The sequence below is a fragment of the Phallusia mammillata genome, chromosome 8 (genome assembly GCF_965637545.1).
Source record: "Phallusia mammillata chromosome 8, kaPhaMamm4.hap1.1, whole genome shotgun sequence".
NCBI lineage: Eukaryota > Metazoa > Chordata > Ascidiacea > Phlebobranchia > Ascidiidae > Phallusia > Phallusia mammillata.
The window spans coordinates 2,078,131-2,099,832 of NC_137259.1; the positions used below are offsets into that span (position 1 = coordinate 2,078,131).

General features: G+C 40.2%; 2 protein-coding genes across 3 annotated transcripts; both read left to right on the forward strand.

The window, feature by feature from the left end:
* Positions 1 to 1,148: 1,148 nt before the first annotated feature.
* Positions 1,149 to 5,381, forward strand: LOC145205097 (cell division cycle 7-related protein kinase-like). Its single transcript, XM_080077746.1, has 10 exons — positions 1,149 to 1,305; positions 1,518 to 1,706; positions 1,847 to 1,982; positions 2,049 to 2,142; positions 2,252 to 2,394; positions 2,558 to 3,175; positions 3,384 to 3,466; positions 3,727 to 3,876; positions 3,995 to 4,090; positions 4,448 to 5,381. The coding sequence occupies exons 1-10, from the start codon at positions 1,236 to 1,238 to the stop codon at positions 4,678 to 4,680; spliced, it is 1,812 nt and encodes a 603-aa protein (XP_079933872.1). The 5' UTR covers positions 1,149 to 1,235; the 3' UTR covers positions 4,681 to 5,381.
* Positions 5,382 to 11,310: 5,929 nt separating this feature from the next.
* LOC145203681 (uncharacterized) lies at positions 11,311 to 16,541 on the forward strand. Of its 2 annotated transcripts, none has more exons than XM_080075941.1 (8): positions 11,311 to 11,953; positions 12,567 to 12,673; positions 12,770 to 12,842; positions 13,170 to 14,811; positions 14,932 to 15,017; positions 15,160 to 15,380; positions 15,613 to 15,712; positions 15,949 to 16,541. In XM_080075941.1, exons 1-8 carry the CDS (start codon positions 11,903 to 11,905, stop codon positions 16,306 to 16,308), a joined length of 2,640 nt encoding a protein of 879 aa, XP_079932067.1. In that variant the 5' UTR covers positions 11,311 to 11,902; the 3' UTR covers positions 16,309 to 16,541. The 2 variants fall into 2 exon arrangements, with proteins under 2 accessions (XP_079932067.1, XP_079932066.1); XM_080075940.1 differs by having other exon boundaries at positions 11,313 to 11,953; positions 15,157 to 15,380.
* Positions 16,542 to 21,702: the final 5,161 nt, after the last annotated feature.

Below are 21,702 nucleotides of genomic sequence, written 5' to 3' on the forward strand. Positions count from 1 at the left end.
TATGTCGGTCATCACGAGACACGTTGGTTACGGGGCTTCTGATTGGCTAAAAATGTCACGTGGTTATTTGTGATCCAGACTTTTCTTTCATGCGAAGTCACGAAATGAAACGTCACTGCTATCACAAAAGTGCAGTCAAGCATTAAATAAAAATTTATTTTTATGGATTATAAATGAATTTTTTCAAGAAGGTATAAATTAATTAATTGTTTAGGTAAAAAAGCAATTTCTAAAATCATTGTTTTCTTTTACTAAAGAGATCGTTTTTTAATTGCCAAAAACAAGACCAAACTTTGCAAAACATTATATTTAAAAATAAAATATGAGACATTATCTTATGTTGTGTAAATTAAAGAAAATTTAAAGCATGCTCATTTTGCATTTCAAATGTTTGTTACTCGTTTGGTTATCGGCCAACCCCACCCGCCGGGAATTTACCGAAAATAAAAAGTACCGGCTCTGGTGGCAGATGGCGGGAATGAAAAATGAGAACAATGGCACCGTGACCAACAAGTACTATAGTAGTAGGTTGAAGCAGGGCTGCCACTCTAGATATTTTATAGCTAGATCTAGATAGTTTTGGTTGAGCCTAGATGTAAAATTTGGGATCTAGATTATGGCTATAAAATCTAGATATACGGTATGTTTTTACCGTTGTAAAGACTGTGGGAACCGTGCTAATACAAATGTTCCACCCAGATAACCACAAAAGTCTCAACGCTATAACTGTATCAGAAAACGTAGACTGATGAAAAGGAAGAAATAAGCTTCTTTAACATCTAATATAGAGCAATTTATATCAAAAACCTTGTTGTGTTGCAACATAACAACATATGTGTTGTTGTTGTTTGGCTAATATGTTACAATAAATTGGATTGTTTTATGCTTAGAAACGTGTTTGGGTGCTTTGTTTTTCAATCTAGATGTTTCTAGATATTTTTTGAGGTAAATCTAGATGATTTCGTTCAAACAAAAGTGGCAGCCCTGGGTTGAAGAGTAATGTGTGTGTTTCTTGTTCAGTGAAATACAACTGTTTTTCGTAAAATCGTCGTGCGTTTTTTTTTTCAGTGTCTTAAAAACAAAGAATATCTGACTTGTACTGCGATAGTATACTAAAGCTATAGCTTTATTTTTGGTTAAGTTCGGATTTTTTTGTACTCTGATAGACAGACTGTTTTTAGGTCCAACGGTTTTATTTTATTTACGTTTTTAGTTAATTAAAAATTGTCAAAACAATGAGTCTTGTTAATGAGCCCACAGTAAACAATGAAAATCTTTCAGCATCTTTTCCACTAAAACCTGAAGGTGAGAAAAATTGTGTTTATTAATGTTTGTTAGTCAGGAAAATTTGCACACAGAAAATTTTGGAGTAAACGTTACCCAAAACTTGTCAGTTCATTGTTTAAATATAAGTTCAGTACTAATTTCATATTACCAAACATTGAAGTATCTAAACCTATGTTACTTACCCTGGGTATTGTTACAAATTTTACTTTACTAAACATTCCTTTTATCAGATTTTCATGATGAAAGCTCTTCGGCATGGATTCAAGCCAGTCCAGTACTTGCTAGAAGTCCACAAACAAAGAATCTCATTTCGAAAAAGAGAAAGGCAGCTAAGGATCACAGCGATGAGTTTAAAGATCTGTTTGACAGCGTTCCGCAAATTAAAGAATATTTTGACATGAAAAAGCAAATTGGTTGTGGTGAGTAAAATTCAGAAAGAGTATTTACAAGAATAACTTAATCTAAGGATTTCATTTTAAATGTAGTACTTTCATTGCCGTATTTTACTTTATATGTTGTGGAAGTTAAAAGACATTTAAAGAAACTATCTACTTTGCAGGGACGTTTAGCAATGTGTATTTGGCCACTGTCAAAGAACTTGGAGAAAAAAGCCCCCTGTACGCCTTGAAACACATATTTTCCACTTCTCATCCCAAAAGAACAGAAAATGAAATCAAATGCCTAAAAGAGATAGGGTATGTAAAATGTTCATGTGCATGGTTATACAATCACTAATATTAAAATATTTTCTTGGTTTGCAGGGGCAAGCAATTCGTTGTTGGAGTAGAGGGTTGCATTCGGCACAATGGGGAAGTGGTGGTTATCATGCCTTACATTGAACACACAAAGTTTTCGGTTAGTTCAACTTCTATTTAACATCTGCAATGCGTGCCAAGTTTACTAAATGAGAGTAATGAAAATACCTTGTTTGTTGAAATAGCACTTAACTGTTGACTATTTGCAGGATTTGTTAAACAACATGACTATGGATGACATAAAAGAATACATGTGGCAGCTATTTCTGGCTCTTCATCAAGTCCACAGTTGTGACACTATCCATAGAGATGTTAAACCAAATAACTTCCTTTTTAACCTGAAAACGAAAAAGTAAGACTAGTTTTAGTTGTACAGGATAACCCAATACATAAAAAATGTGCACAGTATAATTGTAGGTGATACATACATCACACAGGTTCCATTAAAGGATACTTGTTTGTAAAATGTAAGTTTGCATGAAATTATGTTCATGAGATTTACTTGGTTTTAACAGGGGAGGACTGGTTGATTTTGGTTTAGCCCAGCAGTGCGGTAAACCAAAACAAACAGAGTCTAAAACAAATCCTGTTGAACCTGGAAAACGTTTAAACCAAATTGAGGCACAAAAAAGTCGAAAACCTGCATCATGTGGCCACACAACACGACACTCAACTGGAACTTGTTCCCCACAAGTCAAACGGAAATGTCTGTCAGAAATCCAAACTAACAGTATTGCAAAGCGACCTCACTTGCGCGAAACCATTAAAAAGGTCTGTGATAAGAAAACAGCTCAAGTGACTGCTGAAAAAAAGTTTGCTCTAAGAAGAAAGTTGCATGGCAATGAAGAGAATTATATTGATGGGAAGCCAATCACGCCATGCAGAGCACAGGACATAAAATTTACATCTCTGTCATCTCCGCTACCTCAACTCAATCACAGGTCAACACCTGTCAGTGTGAAAAAAACTAACAAAGTTACAATTGCTGATGTGTTTCCTGCAATTCGAAAATATGGATCAAGCAGAGCACCAAGCAGAACAGGTTTAAAAGGTCAAACTGGTGACAAGAGCAATGGGTCTGCACGCTGTAACTGTTTTGGCAAACTGACTGTATGTTACAAATGCCTTGCGAGGTAAGCTGTATTACAGTAGAAGTTTTAGTTTTTACAAATTACTTTTCCAGATTCGTAATTTTTTTTATTTGTGGGAACCGCAAAGGTTAATTCATTTATCGTTATACCAAAAAGTGCTTTACCTACAATTTTATTATACAATATATATTTCGATGTTCGAGTAGTTTTTGTCATTACCAATTTTTGATGTTAAAGTTTGTTTTTGCAGGCCAGCATTTGTTGCCCCACGAGCTGGCACAGCAGGTTTTCGATCGCCGGAAGTTCTGCTACGCTATCCTTCTCAAACCACAGGTAATATACCCATCGAACATTTTTTCTGTGGCTAGATTAAAAGAAAATAAACACTAAAACCTGTAACATTATAGAACTTTTGTGATAAACAAAATTCAAATTATGCCTTCTAACGAAGCTTACAATCTACCCTTTCTTACAAAATGTTGTGTTTTACAATGAATCTAACTTTTTACCAAATTTTAAACTAGAAAGAAAACATGACAATGGGGAGTAATTAAAAATCTCCATGGGGTAATATAAAATGATTTGCTTTCCAGCTGTGGATATTTGGGCTGCTGGTGTCATTTTTCTGTCTCTACTAAGTGGAAGGTGTCCGTTTTTTCGACCAGCGAATGATATTGAATCACTTTCGCAAATTGTTACTTTATTTGGAAGCAAGAAAATTCAAGATGTAGCAAAATATTGTGGTAATACATGATACTTCACTATTTTCGCGGTTCACTTTTTTATAAATCTTAACATCAATGCAAGGAAGTGTTTAGTATCTTTAAAATAATCAGATTAATTTCATGTTTTGGTTTGTAGGAAGAAAAATTACGATTTCATCCAATTTTTCTGGGTATAATTTGCAAGGAGTTGTGATGAGCTTGAAAAGGAATCCCGATGAAAAATCTATAGCTGGTGAGTGCTTTTGTACAAAAGTTATACTGTTCGTCTTAATGTGGCCATTCTGTACTAAACTTGCCTACAAATGTCCGAAAAGGTAAATTAAAAAAAGTCCTGTAAGAGAACTAAGAGTAACAGCATTGTACGGTAGATATTTCAATAATTTCTGTTGTTGTCCTTTTTTAAAAAATGCAATAAAATGTTTGCAGTACATTGTCGGTAGTATTGTTTTTAATCAAGTACATAAAGCACTTTAGGACATAACAAGTTTTATCGAATTTTCTTGTTTGATTTGTAATTCGAATCCCACAAACATCTAACGCAGAAACGTTGTGGCAGACCAAAGAACTGACTAAGCTATTTTTCCAACAGGCAATCAGGGACCAAACTTACGCAAATCTCCCCGTCGAATCAAGAAAATTGAGGCTTCTAGTCTTGAAGAACCCCAACCTGCAACTGAACATGACCAACGAGGATTTGAAGCTGTTAATATCCCAGACACTGCCTTTGAATTACTGACGCATTTGCTTGATGTAAACCCTAAAACCAGATACACTGCTATGGAAGCTATCAACCATCCGTTCTTTTTTCGCCCTAAAGTTTGACCTTATTATAATTTTATTGTGTTTGTGTTTTTAGTTGGTTACATTTTACACTTTTTGCCATCAAAATTTTATCTTGGAGTTTTATTGCAGCCAATTTTGTGACTCGTTTGTTTTGAGATTTTTCCTTGGTAAAATGAATCAACATAAATAACATTATATGAAGCGCTACAAAATGTTATATGCGCTGTAATTGGTTCCTCACACAACGAAACGCCAATTGATGTGTTCGTTGTTTATGTCAGAAGTTGTATTGACATTAATGTCGTGCACTGTTGATTTTAACTTTGTTTTATTCGTATATTTTACTGCTAAAATTTACACCAGTATATACGTAAAATATGTTTCTTGCGATATTGAAATTTACAAAAACATTCACATGCAATAGTCACCCAACGGACACTGCCATTGCCGGTTATGTCCTAATTTTATTTGGGCGAGTTCCTTTTACATTAAATTGTAACCGGAATGTTAGCTCCCAAACTGCCCGTCGCGTTAGGCTTAGCTTTTAATGAAAATTTCGTTTTATTTGTACGTTATTGTTACGTGATATGTTCATTTGTTATGAAATGTCTGTGCTATTTTACGACATTTGTTCAAATTTGTGTTTGTTTAAAACTTCACTGTATACGTTCAACTCAAAAAATGAAAGAAAATTTATCAAAATTTTGTGCGTTAAATACAATTCGGTTCCTTTGATCATTTTTCGTTTGTGGTCTTGTCACGACAGTTGATTATTCCACTGCATCACATTTTTTGTTCAGCTTTTAAGAAGGAAATACACACACACACCGATTGTTTTCAAAAAAAGGTGAACCAAAGAAAAATCAGGACTGTTTAAAAATGGTCGGCGTTGCAATTGTTTATGAATGTCTGGATCGGGCTTCGGCTTAAATGTTTATTATGCAAAAACAGATAATTTAAACTTTCTATTTCCAGTATAGTTCTAAATATTTTTCAGTAATTTTCCGACGAAAATAGATACCTTCAAATGATTTAAACCGATAGAGATTTCCTACCGGTCTTCCCAAACTTATGGGTCGAACTCCAACACGGCTTTTGTAATACCGATACTTTTGCGTATTAAATCCATGCGTACGTTTGCTGTTGTAGAGTATACAATGCATTCACTGTAAAAACGAGCTTTCTGAAAGTTTGTTTTGGATAAAAAGCAGCCTTGAGTTCACAAGGTCGTGGGTTCTATTCCGTTCAACCACTGTGTTTTCTCGAGCAAGATGTTTAGGCGACACTGCTCTAACTTTGTGAAACCCAAAATAAGATATTGTTGCCAGGCCTATACTGTAAAAACAAGTATTGGCCTTCCAGGTGTTTTGATTATAAATAAGAAAATTTGTCTTGCAAGATATGCCAATATCCTGATTAAGGCGTCTTGCATGGGACGTCAAAACGTCGGTTATTTACAACAAAAATTGCTGGAAGAGCGATTAGCGAAACCCTGGTGAGTTAAACAAAACTGAAGTCAATTACAACTCTTGAAAACTCGAAATTAAAAAATAATTGGACCTGTAATGAGGTAGGCAGCTCGGCAGTGGATTTACCCGTACACCGAGGATAAAACTCAAACAGACAAACAAGCTAAAAGTATGTGACCGTACAACAGATTATCTTGCGTTTGTCACAGTGTATCTGGATTTATTAAAAACAAACAAGCCCTTTTATTATGTCAACTCTTCAATTATGACAAAGCCAATTTAGTGTTTCGCATTCCCTAATTCGTAAAGGTATTAAGAATTACTATTACTCACAATTTCTGCTTTACTGTTTCGTTGCAACAAAATCCGGCCTGTTATAAAATCAAAAATTACACTCACCAGGTGTCGCTATCGAGTTGTTTCCAGTTTTGTTCTGATCACGAATTTTTGCGTTGGAATCGGCGATTTATGAGAGCGGGGCGCTTTATTGTGTTTGAACAAGTTTAATGGCAGGTAGCCTACACAGCTGCTGTCGTGAAAATGTTACAATCTTTTCTGTAACACACATTTAACAACATTCAAAGTCGAAATTATTTTTTAGGAAACAATTTAATTTTCTCCATAAGTATAACATTTCATTTTGTCTTTAACATAATTCGTTAAAGTGTTAACGTTCTGCAACGATGGTTACGTTATGTCCGCATCTCTTGGAAATTAAAAAAATGATTCAAAAAAGTCAATTTATTGGCATCAATGCCACTTTTCAGATTTGTATTTCATGCCAGGCGAGCGGAAACGCGTGAATTTTTTTTCACGTAAAAAATCTTTTAATGCAAACTGCCCAAAGACGCAGATGAAGTTAATCAGAATGGTCGAGGCAAATTGTAAACAAATGGATTACGTGCAAATCACAAGACGTGAAAAGTTGGGCAACGAAACAAAGGGAATAAGCCATATATCACCGAGTGTGAGTAATTTATCTTTGTGTCATCGGGGACCTACATGGGGCGGTCAGTTTTACCGTCGTGACGTAGCTCCCTTGTGACGTAACAGTCGTCAATTGACCACGTGAGAAACGATAACCGGTCGGAATTATTTTAGAGCGGGGTTTTAACGCGCGGCTGCCAGCGCCTCGAACAGATTTTGCTTTTGTTTCTGGCGCGCCTCAGACAAGCTGGCGCCCCGCGCGATCCGTCAGAGCCGCTAACAATGGGGCGAAGGCCGATTTGTCAAACAAAGAGCGAAGCGAAGATAAATACAGAGACTGTTCTGATCTTCACCACGCAATGCCCGAGCCGCGCAGCTCTGAAATTTCACGACAGACTGGCGCCTGAGTGGCGGCGCGCAGGAGTAAAGAAGAAACAAACAGGAGGAGGATGCGAGGGAAGACAGCCACCGCGTGGAGGGAACAGCTGCTTTTGGGCAACGAGTGATGGTAAACACTGCGAATATTGGTTGGCTACGGGCAAGGCAGGTGGTGAACCTCCCATACGATGCACAGGGCAGGCGCCAGCGAGTCGCGCGTTCACGACAAAGCGCAAACAAAAACGCGAAGATCAAACTGGAAATTGCCAAGCGGTCTGGCGAGATACAAAACCTCTGGCAACCGACAATTATCAAGTTCGTCTCTCGCTTCTTTGGCGCTTGGTGCATTAGTGGGCGTTTAAGTGCGTGAAAATATAACGTGTCGCCGGTCTTAATCGTCGCAGGCTTTGATTTTTGCGGCGCAATATGATGCTGTTTGAAACTGTCGTTAATCTTGGATTACGATGAATTCCCGTTTAGACCCACCACGCAGATGAAAACAATCCGTCATAAGGTGTAACCATTTTTGCCTTGACGTTTTAATTGCCTCGCTCGGGAAAACGTGTAATTTTCTTTAGTTGCTAACAGGGCTATCCAAAATACTTACGCATAATAAATGTCACCCACGAAAACCCGTTTGGAGACTTAAGTGTTATATAAATGCAAGCACTAAATACTGAGTTTGATTAAAAAGTGTTTGTGCTGCACTTATCATTTTATGTTCGACGAAGGTGGCAAGTTACGGAAACGATGCTTAATAATCATGTTTATAAACTTCAAAATTCTGCAAAGAACGGCATCAAATCCTATCTGCAATAGCACAGTAAAACATTGTGAGCCCTAATATTTTGTTAAAATCTTTTTAAACTCTATCAAAGGTCAAACGGTGAGCATTAGTAGTTTAGTTTGTCGGTGTTTTAATTTTATCAACATGTTTCACTTTTTTGTCCACGTCTAGAAAACAACGCATGCCAAACAACACAAACCCATTGAAACGAGTCCCACATGCATGTAATGATGCACTTACTCATCAACAAGCAATTGGGTTACACAAGTTCATTTGATTGGACTATTTTTAGCTCTTGTTCAATTGCTACCATAATTAGAATTTTGTATCGCGAAATAGCGCGCAGTATTGCTTTGCAGCATTCAGCCACGCCAGAAAACAAGAAAACTATTCGAAAACAATCGCTCCAATGCCAAATTGGAGATTGCGTCTGCTACGCCATACCCAATGTGCTAGCGTGTATCCATCTGCGTTGCAGAATAAGGCAACAATAACAATTTTAATCGTGAAAAACAGTGTCGCCCCATACGTGTGTTACGTCATAACCTATTCGCAAGTGACTTCGGTCTACGTGGTAGAAGTTGAAAAAATAATTTAGTTGTGAAAAATATTGACGTCACACACCTGCGATTCTGAAGTTGGTCACAAATGGACCGTGACGGATTGGACGCCGTTTCGGCGCCGACCGGGCCGCATTGGGCATTCCTGGCCTCCCATCCTCTCGCTTGTAAACAAACAGATGATATGTGCCAGGGCCAAGCGAGTGAGTGCGTGTAGTCCAATATCGTTAACACGCCGTGGTGTGTTTTGCCGCGCGGGCTACTGATGACACATTCTTATTTTTTCACGGGATTCTCCAGAGATCTTTGTGTTTGTGTGAATCATATAGACTAGATGGCAAATCTGTTTTTGCAAACTCAAAGCAGGTGTTTTCTTCACTTCAACTATCCAAACGCCATAAACCAGTGGTTCCCAATCGGGAAGAAATCTTATAAATTGGGGGGAGGAATTTGCTTTAACTTTTACGTGTTGTTTGTAATTAGACTCTTTAGCTCTGGGAAAAATGACATGTGAAGTTGATTAAAGAACCAATTTTAAATAATCTTTGTACGGTTTGCCATCTACTATTTAGTGAATTAGGGAGGAAAGAAAATGTTTTAATTCGTTAAGGGGGGGAATTCGTTGAAAAAGATTGGGAACCACTGCCCTATTCGCAATTTTGATTTTATGAAACAAACACACATGTTAAATTTTAAACGTAGTGGTGTTTTTAAACATGTGTTTAGCCTAATATAAACGTTTTCGGCCAGGAGCTTGTTGGGTCCAACACTGCGCATAAAGCTTGCGTTTAATTAGGGTCTTTGCTTTCGCCAGGGAGTAGGACTAAAATTAAGCAAACAAGCGTAAGCCCGGTGTTGATACGTTGGGACATCTTCAGCAAGCGGAATATAAACATGACGAGCGCGGTTGGGGCGAGAGCCACATGAACAGATGCGACGTTGTTATTACGCTGGCTGGTAACGCATTCGGCGGCTGCTCGACAGATGTCCTGCACTGCTACAATTCCCAAGCGGGTTTAAAAATAAGACAGCAACCAAAACAGAAATGCCCCGACCAGCTGCTTCATCGACCTGACACTACTTAAATCAACAAGAGTCGTTACGTGCTTACCGCAGCTCACCAGGCACCGTATTTTTCGGTTTCACTGCCAGATGGACATTTGCTTGGGGTTTTTCGTATCGATTAGGTAAAATATTACTCCTGGCTTTCCTTGTCAACTAATTGAGCGGACTTAAACAGGTGAATTTCCCAACCAAAGCACCTGACATTTCCAACCTTGCACAATTTATAAACCATGTTTTTGGGAAGGTTTATTGGCGGATGGTGATAGTTTTTTGTATTAATTTGCCATAAAAAAGAAGTGTACCTACACATGCAAGTACGCAAAACAATCGTAATTTCTTCAAGTTCTTTTATTTGTCCTCATATAGCTGTAACGGTAATAATATTCAAAATTTAATTGTCAGCTTTTCGTCTTATCGATGCTACATGAATTTCAAGTCAATTAATCTCAACGCGAATATACCAATGGATAGTGTGCCTATTGTGGCAAAGTCTGTCGGGCAGGAAACACTAATCTGGCAGAAAGATTGGAATCCTCGGCTTGAATGTAACAGCCGTCAATAACGACCCAATGACCAGCTGCCCAACGCGCACTCATTGCGCCAAACAAGTGTTCCTAATCACATTATGACTGCTGCAGTGAACGCTTGTGCTGCCGCTTAATAACAATCAACTCGGGATTGACTTGAAGATATGTTTGTTTCAATTTTTGTCAAACATTTTGAAACAGCTTTTTCGTGTTTAACATAATTTTTTATCTCTACAGGTGTAGTAGATTTTAAAGTGTTGATTTAATTCCGGTTGAAAGAGCTTGTAATATTCAATTTGCCGTCACGCATGTGCTCATTGTTTTGCAAAAAAAGGCGAAGTCAGTCACTAAACTACGTAATAGCCTTGACATCATGAAACCTAATATTCGTGTCGAGAAATTTTCAAGCAATTTCAATGCGGAAATGCACTTGCTATAAACCTTAAAATCAGAGCTAATAAAGGTTTTAGAAAAGCCTGAATAGCCATGAAGATGTGGTTTTGTCATCTGTTTATTGCTCTCCACTTAACTCGCTTTTATTCGTAAATTACTACAACAGAAGTTAAGGAAGTTCTTGGGGACGACAAAGCGCTATTGAAAGCGCTAAGTAGTTAACGCTGAAGGTGTTAAAACACAGCGCATCAAAGTGGCTTCATTCACACGAATAAAGCCGACACCAGCCCGGCGTTATGCCTCGCCATTGTCGAAGCGGAATTTAAGAATTTTCACGAAATCAGAGCATCGCTTTGCCCAAGCGAGCGACATCAATTAGCCGGCGTGGGAGTTGCGCCGACGAGCGAGTGGGAGAAAGAAAGAGAAAGGCGCAGGACGAGAGCAGACTTGGTGTCGTCGGCGAGAAATGCTGGTGAGTGACAGATGGCAAGACGTTCGGGAAAAAGGCGAAATTAATTTGATGTGAAAATAGTTTTATGAAGCGCTCTGATCCCGCCACAGAAAGCTGTGAAGAGGGCCCTCAGATCACCAAAAGCAACAGGTTGTAGCGAAACGAAACTAGCAGCTGTCAGTGTCAGTGTGCCTGCCCGAATGCCCAGGTGACCTGAACCTTGCATTATGCAGCAGGTGAAGAGACTCGTAAGGATTAGTCACTTTTTACGCATCTGTTGCAAGCAATGTCTTGCGTCTTGAAGAAGGGTAGTCATTTGCATGACAGGTTGTTGGCAGACTGTTAATGTGCAGCGTTAGCGTGGTGCCAAATAGCAATTAACGCCCAATGGAGATATCAGGACATGGGCCAACGCAACAAGGTCAGCGGAGATTGGAAGTAAGATAGCCGGCAGACGCTTAGGAATCTCTCGATCATTTTTAAGTTTCAAAAACCTTAAGAGTAGTTACGCAAATTTAGTTCGAAGCAGGAACTCCGTTTGCACACATGGATATATTGCAGTGTTGATTAAATATCGGCATTATTCTAATATTTGGTCATTTACTGCTTTCAGCATCAGAAATTATTGTTAAAAATCAGAAATACTTGCAACGTGAAATATTACGTGATTCCACACTAATGTTGGATTTATGACGTAACAATCTATGGTGTTCGAAGACGCGTCGTCACCTGCTATGACATCAGCTTCTCAAAAGGTAAGTGCTTTAAATATTTAAGAATCGTCCATTATAGCTGGCCTTATCAAATTACTTGCAATTGTTACACAGGCTGATTCCTGTAGTGTGTTACGACATTACACCTACTTGCAATTGTTGTGATTTCAATAGTTCTGTCATTTGACGTGGTAGCTCAGGCACGCTTTGTAAAGCAGACCGTCGATATAAAAAAAAATGGTTGCCGCATTAATCTTACTTGAAGTAGGAAGCCCGACAACAAGACGTCGTTGGGGGTGATCTCCCTTTTCCTGAGCCCCAAAGCGTATCGCCTAAACTTATCTGAGCAACACTTACCACTCAAGTGGTGCCGGGAAGTTAGGATTAAGGGCGTTAGATAAAAACTTGGCCTTTGACAAACATCCGCAGCTCGATAAAACGTGAGGCTTGCTTCATTCATATTCCTTTGTTTTTCGTGCACAGTAGCCTACTAATCGCATTCACTGTTATTTACCCTGATGAAGGCGACCTGTATAGGACGTCGAAACGTCAGAATAAAATACATTTGCCAGAAGAGCTCTATAAACTTGATATTATGCCTGGCAGCAATAGCTTATACGTCGATGTTAAAACTATGAAATATTTAACGTCACAGCTTCACGCAAACATCATCAACCCTTACGAAGTCACCAGTGACGTCATGCCAGCTTGCGTAGCTACGTCATTTCCGCACAGTGACCTGTACAAGCCACATATTCCAAGGTGAGATTATCGATGGCCAAGATCAAGTATTTTGTACCATTTTTGATGTCACGTTGCCGTGGATATGGTTTGGTGACGTATGTGGTTATTTTGCAGGGAGTCACACTTGTCGGAAAGCAGCTCGCCAGAAACCACAGGTTATGAATGCTACGCTCCAGCCTTCCGCCCCGTAAGCAAACATTTAAACTTACATTTTTTTCATCGTACTTTAAAATCTAAAGAAGAGTAGAGTATAGGCTAAGTAACTTTAATTTGTTACATTTTCAGAATTGGCTGTTTATTTGAAAAATATGTTATTCGTTCTATTCAAATGCGAAATTATTTACTGGAATCGTTTCTAGTAACTGAAAATAAATATGAAAACGCGCATATTTTGTTTCCAAAAACTCAAAATTTTGACAAAATTTGGATCAGACAGTTCCAAAGACTAACATCAATCAGCTTCCGTGGAGTGTATAAACTACAACCTTAGTTCTTAAATACAACGTTTTTTCAGTTTGAACGCCGGAGTCCATCAACCGATTCCGGAACCAAATCAGACGAATCAATAAAATCCGACAAACAGCATCAGCATCAGATCAGCGACCCGTCACCTGCCAAGCGCAACCCTGACGCCGAAAGAATCAATGTCAACAACAACTCTTGCAAGTCAGGGGTCATTTCAAGGTCGAACCGTCCTGAGGTCGAGACCACGAGGAAGACTCCGCCTTCAGCATGCAAAAACTCGCACCCGCTAAAAAAGAGAATGTTGTTTGGCCGCGGTTCTCTTCCCCCGAGCCCCGAAGCTGCCGATCAAGAACCCGCTCAGCAATCCACCAACGAAACGAGTCGATCGTTTCCGGGTTCAAGTGACATCTTGCGCCAGATGTATGCCGCTTTTGGTGGTGGAATGGACCCGCAGTTTAAATATAGTCTCGATCAGACGCGAAGTACCGGGCCCGCGATTCCTACCAAGGCGCCAAGCATGGGGCCTTTGCACCCAGCTACAAGGTCGACGCAAGGTCAAACGTCGCCAGTACATTCCCCCGAAAGTCCGACAGCCGTTCATGAGGCAAAGGCAGCCCAAGCTGTGTCAAGTGCCAAGGCCCAACCAGAGAACGTCCAAGAACAAAACTTACCACAGGAGCATAGAAGGAAGCGCCACAGCAGCTCGCAGTCTTCAACCCCGCCCAGGAAGAGTAACAAACTTTCGTCCTTACACGGTGACAAGAAAACTGCCTTTCACGCCTACAAACGAAATGGACCTTTACCTTCTCGCGTATCATCGGAAAAAGACAGTGAACTTAACAACAGTTACGACGAGCCCGCCTTAAACAACCGAAAACGTAGATCCCACGACACGTCGCCACAACGTCATGATGCCCCTGCCGACATGTCGGATACTATCCGCAGGAGGTCGCTGTCAGGAGTAAAACGATCGCGACACACGTCATCTGAATCAGGTGACTCTGCAGGAGCCAATCAGGTTCGAGTACCGTATGTACACAACCCAGGGTTCCCCTCAGCAATGCCTTACCCGTCCCCATTCGGTTTCAACCCCGCCGCGTTTGCTCTGCCTGGGATGGGTATGCCTTTCGGGATTCCTCCGATGCCCCAACCTAACCCAGCTGGGGTTAATCCCTTTCTGATGGGGGCCAACTCCTACCTCGCTAACCCAATGCTCTTGCGTGAAATGATCGCTGCCCAAACCAACGCAGCAGCGATGTCGTCGCTCTTCCCGGCCCCAACTGCTCTAGGGGGATTTCCCCTGCTACCCGGGTTAACCATGGAGCACATGCAAGCCTTGCAGCACCTACAGAACTCATCAAACTTTCTCGCGCAAGGCAATCCACCTAAGCACCCAGTTCCAGCATCGAATCCACGTGACACGATGGAGAGACTTGCCGATCGCCAACTGACCAATGAGAAACGCCGTAGTGAGCCACGTGATCGAGCTCGCAGCCCCACTACACCAGTTCGAGTGAAACAAAGCAGCAACAGTGGCGAGCAACTTCACAGACCACCGCCAATAGAAGACCAGGGCAGAATTCCGCCATTTTTAAACAAACCCAGTGTATCAAAGGGTGCTATACCTAAAGCGAGATCGGAAAGAAAGAAAAGCGACAAGAAAACTGAACGAACGAAAAACAAAACCACAGGTAAGAAAGTTTTCATTTACATTGCATGTTTAAAAGTGTCGGTTCAAACACGTTACGTTAAATTACATACATGTTACCAACGTTGGTTAATAAATGATTAAAATGCAAATTCTATTTCAGAACCACGGAAGTCAAAGGTGATAGACACGAGTGTCCCAACTAAAAAAGTTCTGATTGAGAAAGAGCAACCTCATCCAATCACAGAGGTAAATAAATAAATCAGTGTTCAGCTTTTCTCACGATTTTATACTACAAAAAATGTTCCTACATATATTAGTAACACTTCATGCCCTTTGTTACAATTTCAGGAGTGATGTATCAAGAAAATTGTTTTTGTTTTTTTAGCAGGATTTTGACGATTCAACATTGGGCGAAACAAGTTCTCTTGACGGGGTTTCAGGCTGTCCTAAGTCCGCCAGCTACAAGAATCTAACTCGGGAACGGCGATTGGTTGCGAACGCGCGTGAACGAACCCGAGTTCACACGATCAGTTCGGCGTTTGACGAACTTCGTACACAAGTTCCGAGTTACTCATGTAACCAGAAACTGTCGAAACTTGCCATTTTAAGGTAAATTGTGTGCAATAATATTTGTCAAAAATCCTCAAGATTTAGATTTTAATCAGTCCATTTCTGTGCATCATGAAATAATTTAAAATTACTCAATTCATGCTTCTGAAATGTTGTCTAAACCGATCAAATCATGTAGTTTTGTTACATACATCAAATATATTTAACATTTTTGGTGATGCTATCGGTTTTTAGGAGGGTTGCAATAATTTATATTCTTGTTGTTTTCCAGAATCGCTTGTTCGTACATTCGTACTCTTTCTGTTCTTGCTGGTCGGGACGAAACCACGCCGTTTTCGCAAGGAGTTGATCAATGCACCCGAGTTTTGCAGGTAAATATCTAATCTTTTCATCTGGTTGATAACATAGAAGTCACACCGTGACCAACTAAAAATAATTTCACACTCAATTTAAACAACCCACACTTCCAAATTAAGTGTTTCTTCAAACCAAGTATTACCATATCACTGAATTCTTTCTGCATTGAAAAGTATCACTAACATTTGCGTCCATGATGCAGTAAAATTTGCTGACATGCATTTTTACAACAATTCTTTTCTATACTCAGGCCGAAAGTCGAGCCCGAAGCCGGCGAAAAAGCAACAAAGCTCAAATCGAATGGGAAATGGTGAACTACGAACGCCAGAAATCCAGCGACGATTCCCCAAACAAACAATTCGAAGATTCAAACTGTGCATCCGATGACGTCATGATGTCTGACGTCACAAGTGAGAAAGCGACGGAGGTCGACGTCGAAACAGTGGATGAGCGGATCGACGTATTGGAAGATGTCACTAACAGGACTAGTATATCGGATCATGGGACAGTTAAACATACGACTGTGCCGGAAACTTGTGCTTCCGAGGAACGAAGCTCTGAACACGTGACCTCGACGCCGTCCAGAGTCCCGGATGTGAGCGCTCAGTGACCGCTGGGTGGCGGTGTGTTTTGTGCCTATGCAGTTAGAGTATCTACTATGCTGAGTAGCAGTTTTTTTCGAACACGTGAAGCCTTTTGCCACGATTTTTTTGCAATAACCAACTGCGTTCCGTTCAAGTTCCTTCCAACTCTGCTATTTCTATTTCTTTCATGTTTTTTTTATACTTGACCGGTGCTGATACTTTTTTAGCTGCTAAAATACATGAGAAAAACGACAAAGCATTTGGTTGTGGTTCCTGATCCATTAAAGCAGGGGTCGGCAACCTTTTTTGCACTGCGGACCGGTTTTGAAACTAAAATTTTATCGCGGACCGGTCTTCAAAACACTTAAATTAGTTTATCATGCCCGGGATACATGGACAAAATGTTTTATAGCATTTTACATGAAAAATTATACGGAACGGTAACGAACTCCTCGCGAACCGGTACCGGCCCCGGACCGGCGGTTGCCGACCACTGCATTAAAGATCACAGTGAAGACAAAAAATCTTGACAACCCAGATTTACATTGCTAAATTACAGTGGCAGAAACTTGTAAACCTAAAATGCCAAGCTTGTTAGACTTGGATGCCAGAAGGCTAAGCTGTGCCCATAAGTCACAAACCTACTTTTTTCATAAAAAGCACAATAAATTGACTAAACAAACCCCATAAACATAGACATGGCAAAAAGATGGAGCTTAAAGCAATCAAAACATACGTTGGCAAAGAAATTAAGATATTGTAATGAGAAACATATTTTAGGTTACCACACTTCCGAATAGAGCTACGTAACTTGTATTACGTAAACCGAGGTGTATTTTTACAGCACTCGTGGTTTCTGTTTTAAGGCTCCTTAACACCTCAATCAACAGCAGAGGTGTGTTAATTTTGTCTATGGGCGCCCGGCTGTCGGTCTCATCAGAACAACACAAGGCCGTACGCTATGTGCGTCTCCGCGGGCAACAAATTTTACAACCAGCGGTTACACTGCAAGTGTGAACTCCCACGAAAAGTTCCGGCATTCTACGGCGGAGGCAGACAGACTGGAGGGTCGGTTGCGCGCAGCGTTGGTCAGCCTGGTGGCTCCTTTCCCGGCGCCACGGTTGACACCGCGATCATAAACAATAATAAACTGTGTCGACTTTATGTGTGTTATGTGGCAGCGCCGTCACGATTAGCGCGCTTTAACGAGGATTAGCTCGTATTTGTGTCACTACATCGGTGCGGTGGAAGGAATTGCCTGAAACTGTTGCTTGTTCGGTATTTGACAGGTATTGGGATGAATCGGGATATTTGCCAATGATGGATGGAACCGTGAAAATTTTAATGAACTGCAGAAAGCTGCGATATTAATCACGAAGAAAAGCAAAAATGAACAACACATTACTTAAACGTGCAGTTTAAGCAATTTTTGTTGAAACATGAGGTGGGAAATTAACGGACATTTTGTCAAAAATCAAAAACGAGTCTCTTGTCACGAAATTGAACAAACTTTCGTCTTAAATGCAGTTCAAGTGGTAAACCAGACAATTTAATTTAATTCACGTGCATGCCGATCTGCCAACCGAAACCCCTTCACTTTCCGAGACATAAATTCCATTTCAAATGTTGTTTTCATTCGGAAATCATCCAAACCCTCTCTCTCCTTTTCACCTGTTTTTCCACCAACAAATTCGTGTAATTTAGATTGCATAAAAATCTCTACCTAAACCTGCTCATTCGGCGTCAGGTAAAGCAAAAAAACTTCCTGATGTCAAAGGTTTATTGACATTGAGGCGAAACGAAGACACTTGAATGGTTTTCCTGTCGTTACGCAGCCTCCTTGGGTCGTCCCAAGTTGCCTGGCAGCAAGGCAGGTTCAAAGGTCACGGCAAGCAGGCGACGAAGTTCTGAGCAGCTTGGAAACTTGAGTGCGGCTACAGGGACAGTTAAGAGGAATTCTGTTGCGGGCGGATGGGATTAAATGACCGCTCAAGAGGGTCGGGTGCTCGGACTTGGGAAAAATTCTTCAATGACTTGATTTGGGAAGTAACCGCATCGAATGGAAGGTGTAGTTTGTAGCAAACTGTCGCTGGGTCAAAATATTTTAAATCTCAAAGTGTAAATTGACATAAACCGAACACAAATTATTAATACTGTTTTGTGTCCGTAATTATTTTTGGATATTCAGAAAATCGATTTTATGTGTTTAAAAAAAAAGTTTTACCTAACCTTGTTTGTAAAAAAGTGTGAAACAGAGATAGATCACTTGTAACACCAATCTCTTTTGCTTTTCGTTTTTGTGTTTAAAAATAAATATAATCAAAATTTCCAACACAAAAAATGGAATGAAAAAATTACAATGCGAAGTACAAGTGAACTTTCGAATAAAAACCTCATCTTTTGCACTTCGATCTGACTTCGTTTACAAAATAACGGAAGTGTGGAGCGGAGATACAAAAGGTGAATATAAATTGACAAAGTGAAGTAAAGATGGGTTAAGACAGCCACAACTGTACAAAACAATTTTATTCGTAATTCACCAACATGTGTTGTGACTTTTGTAAACGTAACATCGGCGATACAATAAACAAGTTGCACACGCGTCAGCCCCTGTCAAGACTGGCCAAGCTGTTCTCTCCCTATTCCCCAGTCGGAAGTGGCGTTCAGCGAGCCGGCGCAAATAATCGATCGACAAACAAATCGATAAACAAACAGAGCCTGGCCAAATCCGCTCGGGCAGGCGCCGGCTTGACTCGCGCAGACGATTGCGTCTACGATGGCACAGGCTAGCAAACACCACACCGGCGTTAAAGTAAGCCTCCTGTCGGTAAGAGATAGGTGTGCTGGGCGAAAAACGCCGGCTGGCTGGCGCCACGAACCACCTGTTCGCCTTTTTTCGTCATCCCACCTCACTCGGTAGCACACAAAGCGTCGGCGCCGGCATTTTTTCCCCGGAGCCCGGTCGAGATGGTGAGAGATGATAATTGATGGAAAATCTCGGGAGAACAAACTTGGCGCGATGGTCGCCTTGATAAGGTTGGACGCATAATGACTTTAGAACGTGACACATTATTGTTCGGCGTAGAAAATTTGCCACCCAATCTTTGTAAATTATTAAATTATCGTAGCAAAGTTTTGTCTGCGCCAAAATTTTCCACAATCTTGAAATAAAAGTTCGCAGCAAATATTGACAGCGTTTGTAGCAAAAGTGATGTCACCAATGCAAACAACGTAAGCACCTTTGTCTTTTTTAAATTGTCGAAAACATGAGGCAAATTTACGACTTTTTAGAACGCCCAACAAGCTTAATACAGCGCCAAATCCGCGTAGTTTTGCCGATAAACCCGTCGTAAATCCAACCTCGCTCTCAACCGCAGGGATAGAGCTGGAATCTGTTCGGCGCAGATTTTAGCGGCACTTTGATGTCGCTTTTACCGCAAAGGCGTCAGTCTGGCGCCGATGTTTCGCTACGGTGGCTTGACCTTCGGCGTTCCTGCTATCACTTCGACCACCGTAACAGCTGTCTTAACATGATCAGGTAACCGAATGCTAACGATCTGTTTCCAAGCTCGCGTTCGCTTAACGCTTTCGGGCTGATATGGGCGACAAGGCACTTGATGTAACATACCATGACTTGTTAGTACAACTGTTAACATGGTTTTTGGGGAGGTTTTGTACGATACAAATATGTGAAATATTTGTAACATTGCATCATCTTTTCGTTGCAAGTTCGAAGATACTCTAGGAACAATTTTAATTGGTTTCAAAGATCTTATGTTTTGCATTTATTTTGTAAGTTTGCGGCCTAAACCGGATTTGTTTTTTGTGAAGTGCACAAAAAATGGTCTTGACATTTTTTCACACTCAAACCATGTATTTTTTATGTTTGGCTTTTCAAACCCGTTTCTGTATTCACCCTATTACATAAGCCTGTGGTTCTCAAACTTTTTTTGGTTGCGACGCCTCTGGAAAAGTTTTCTGGACTTGCGACGCACCAGCAAATAAAAGTTAATAGGGAAACTTATTATTAAAGTTGTGTTTATTGATACAAGAACAAAAAGCCACGAAACCGAACTATTTTGCGACGCCCTTGGAAAATTGAAACGACGCACAGCTTGAGAACTACTGACATAAGCAGTTCCATGTTCCAATATAGCGAAATTCCTTAAACATCAATTCAAATTTACACGATGTAGCCCGTATTAGGAAAAAACAAATAGCACCGTTAACATTCACGTGGTATAATTCGAGTGCAGACCTAAATACTGATTGGATTCGACTCCCACATTACCTAAGAAAATGTAAAAAAAAAAACATTTGACTCTACGACAGTGCTTCCCGAACTTTTTTTGAAAATGTTTTTTTTTCTCATTTTATTTTGTAAACCTCAGCTACCTATATCTGTAGCTAATTTCTTTCCTGATTGAATTTTTTTGATTTAAAGGTGGTTCCGATGTATAATTAGTAACGAGATTTCACAATAAGGAGACAACTAATTCATTTTACAAACATAAACAATAGAGCCAATTTTCGAAGAATAAACACTTCGAAACCGCGAGAAAATGTTTTCTATCAAAAAAGTCGACCCAACTTTGGATCGCGACAAAACATTTGGAAAAAACTACTCAACTTTATAAACATGTGAGTACCAGTATTAAATGAAATAAGACGATATGTTGTATAATTTCTTGCACTTACGAACAATCGAAACAAATCCAGACTGTTGCATTCTTTCCATCCAAATCCCACATAAACTGATAGGTCATAAATATCCCTAAGTTGGAGATGAAAATCCTTGCAAGATTTAACCCGGGCGTTTTGCTTCAATGGGAGCTCGTTATTTTGGATGACACATCATCAAAGTTTTACTCCAATGCTGCGTGGATGACTTGGAAATTTTGCTAAGCACACAATTGTATTTTGCACACGTACATCGCTGTCTAAGCCCGTAAGTAGGTGTTCGAAGCGTTAACCCGGCGTGTCCAGGACCAATCGTGAACCGTTATTAACTGGCGCCTTGCGGTTAAGCTTGGGCAATACGAAGCAATGATAAGTTGACTCCAAGAATTTTTGCTTGCGGTTAAGCATAGCAAGCAGTCCACGAACGATCGCAACTTCCAAATACACGACAACTTTTGTTGTGTTGTGTCATATCAGATGTTTGAAAATATCCTTTAAGTGTCGAGAATGACATTGCGCAGCAGTTCGATATATTCGTTTTCGACATTGGGACTGATTAGTACAAAGCTCAAAGGCCGAAGTCACACACCAACACGTGTTTTTTGAAATAATTATCTAGCTTCGAAACGGGGAAAATCTCAAGCGATTTTTTTGGGGAGAGTAGATGTTGCTCCTTGGGCCCACCTAGCGACGACAGTTGTGTCAACTTTAGCTTGATGTGCGAGAAATCAAATCCATCA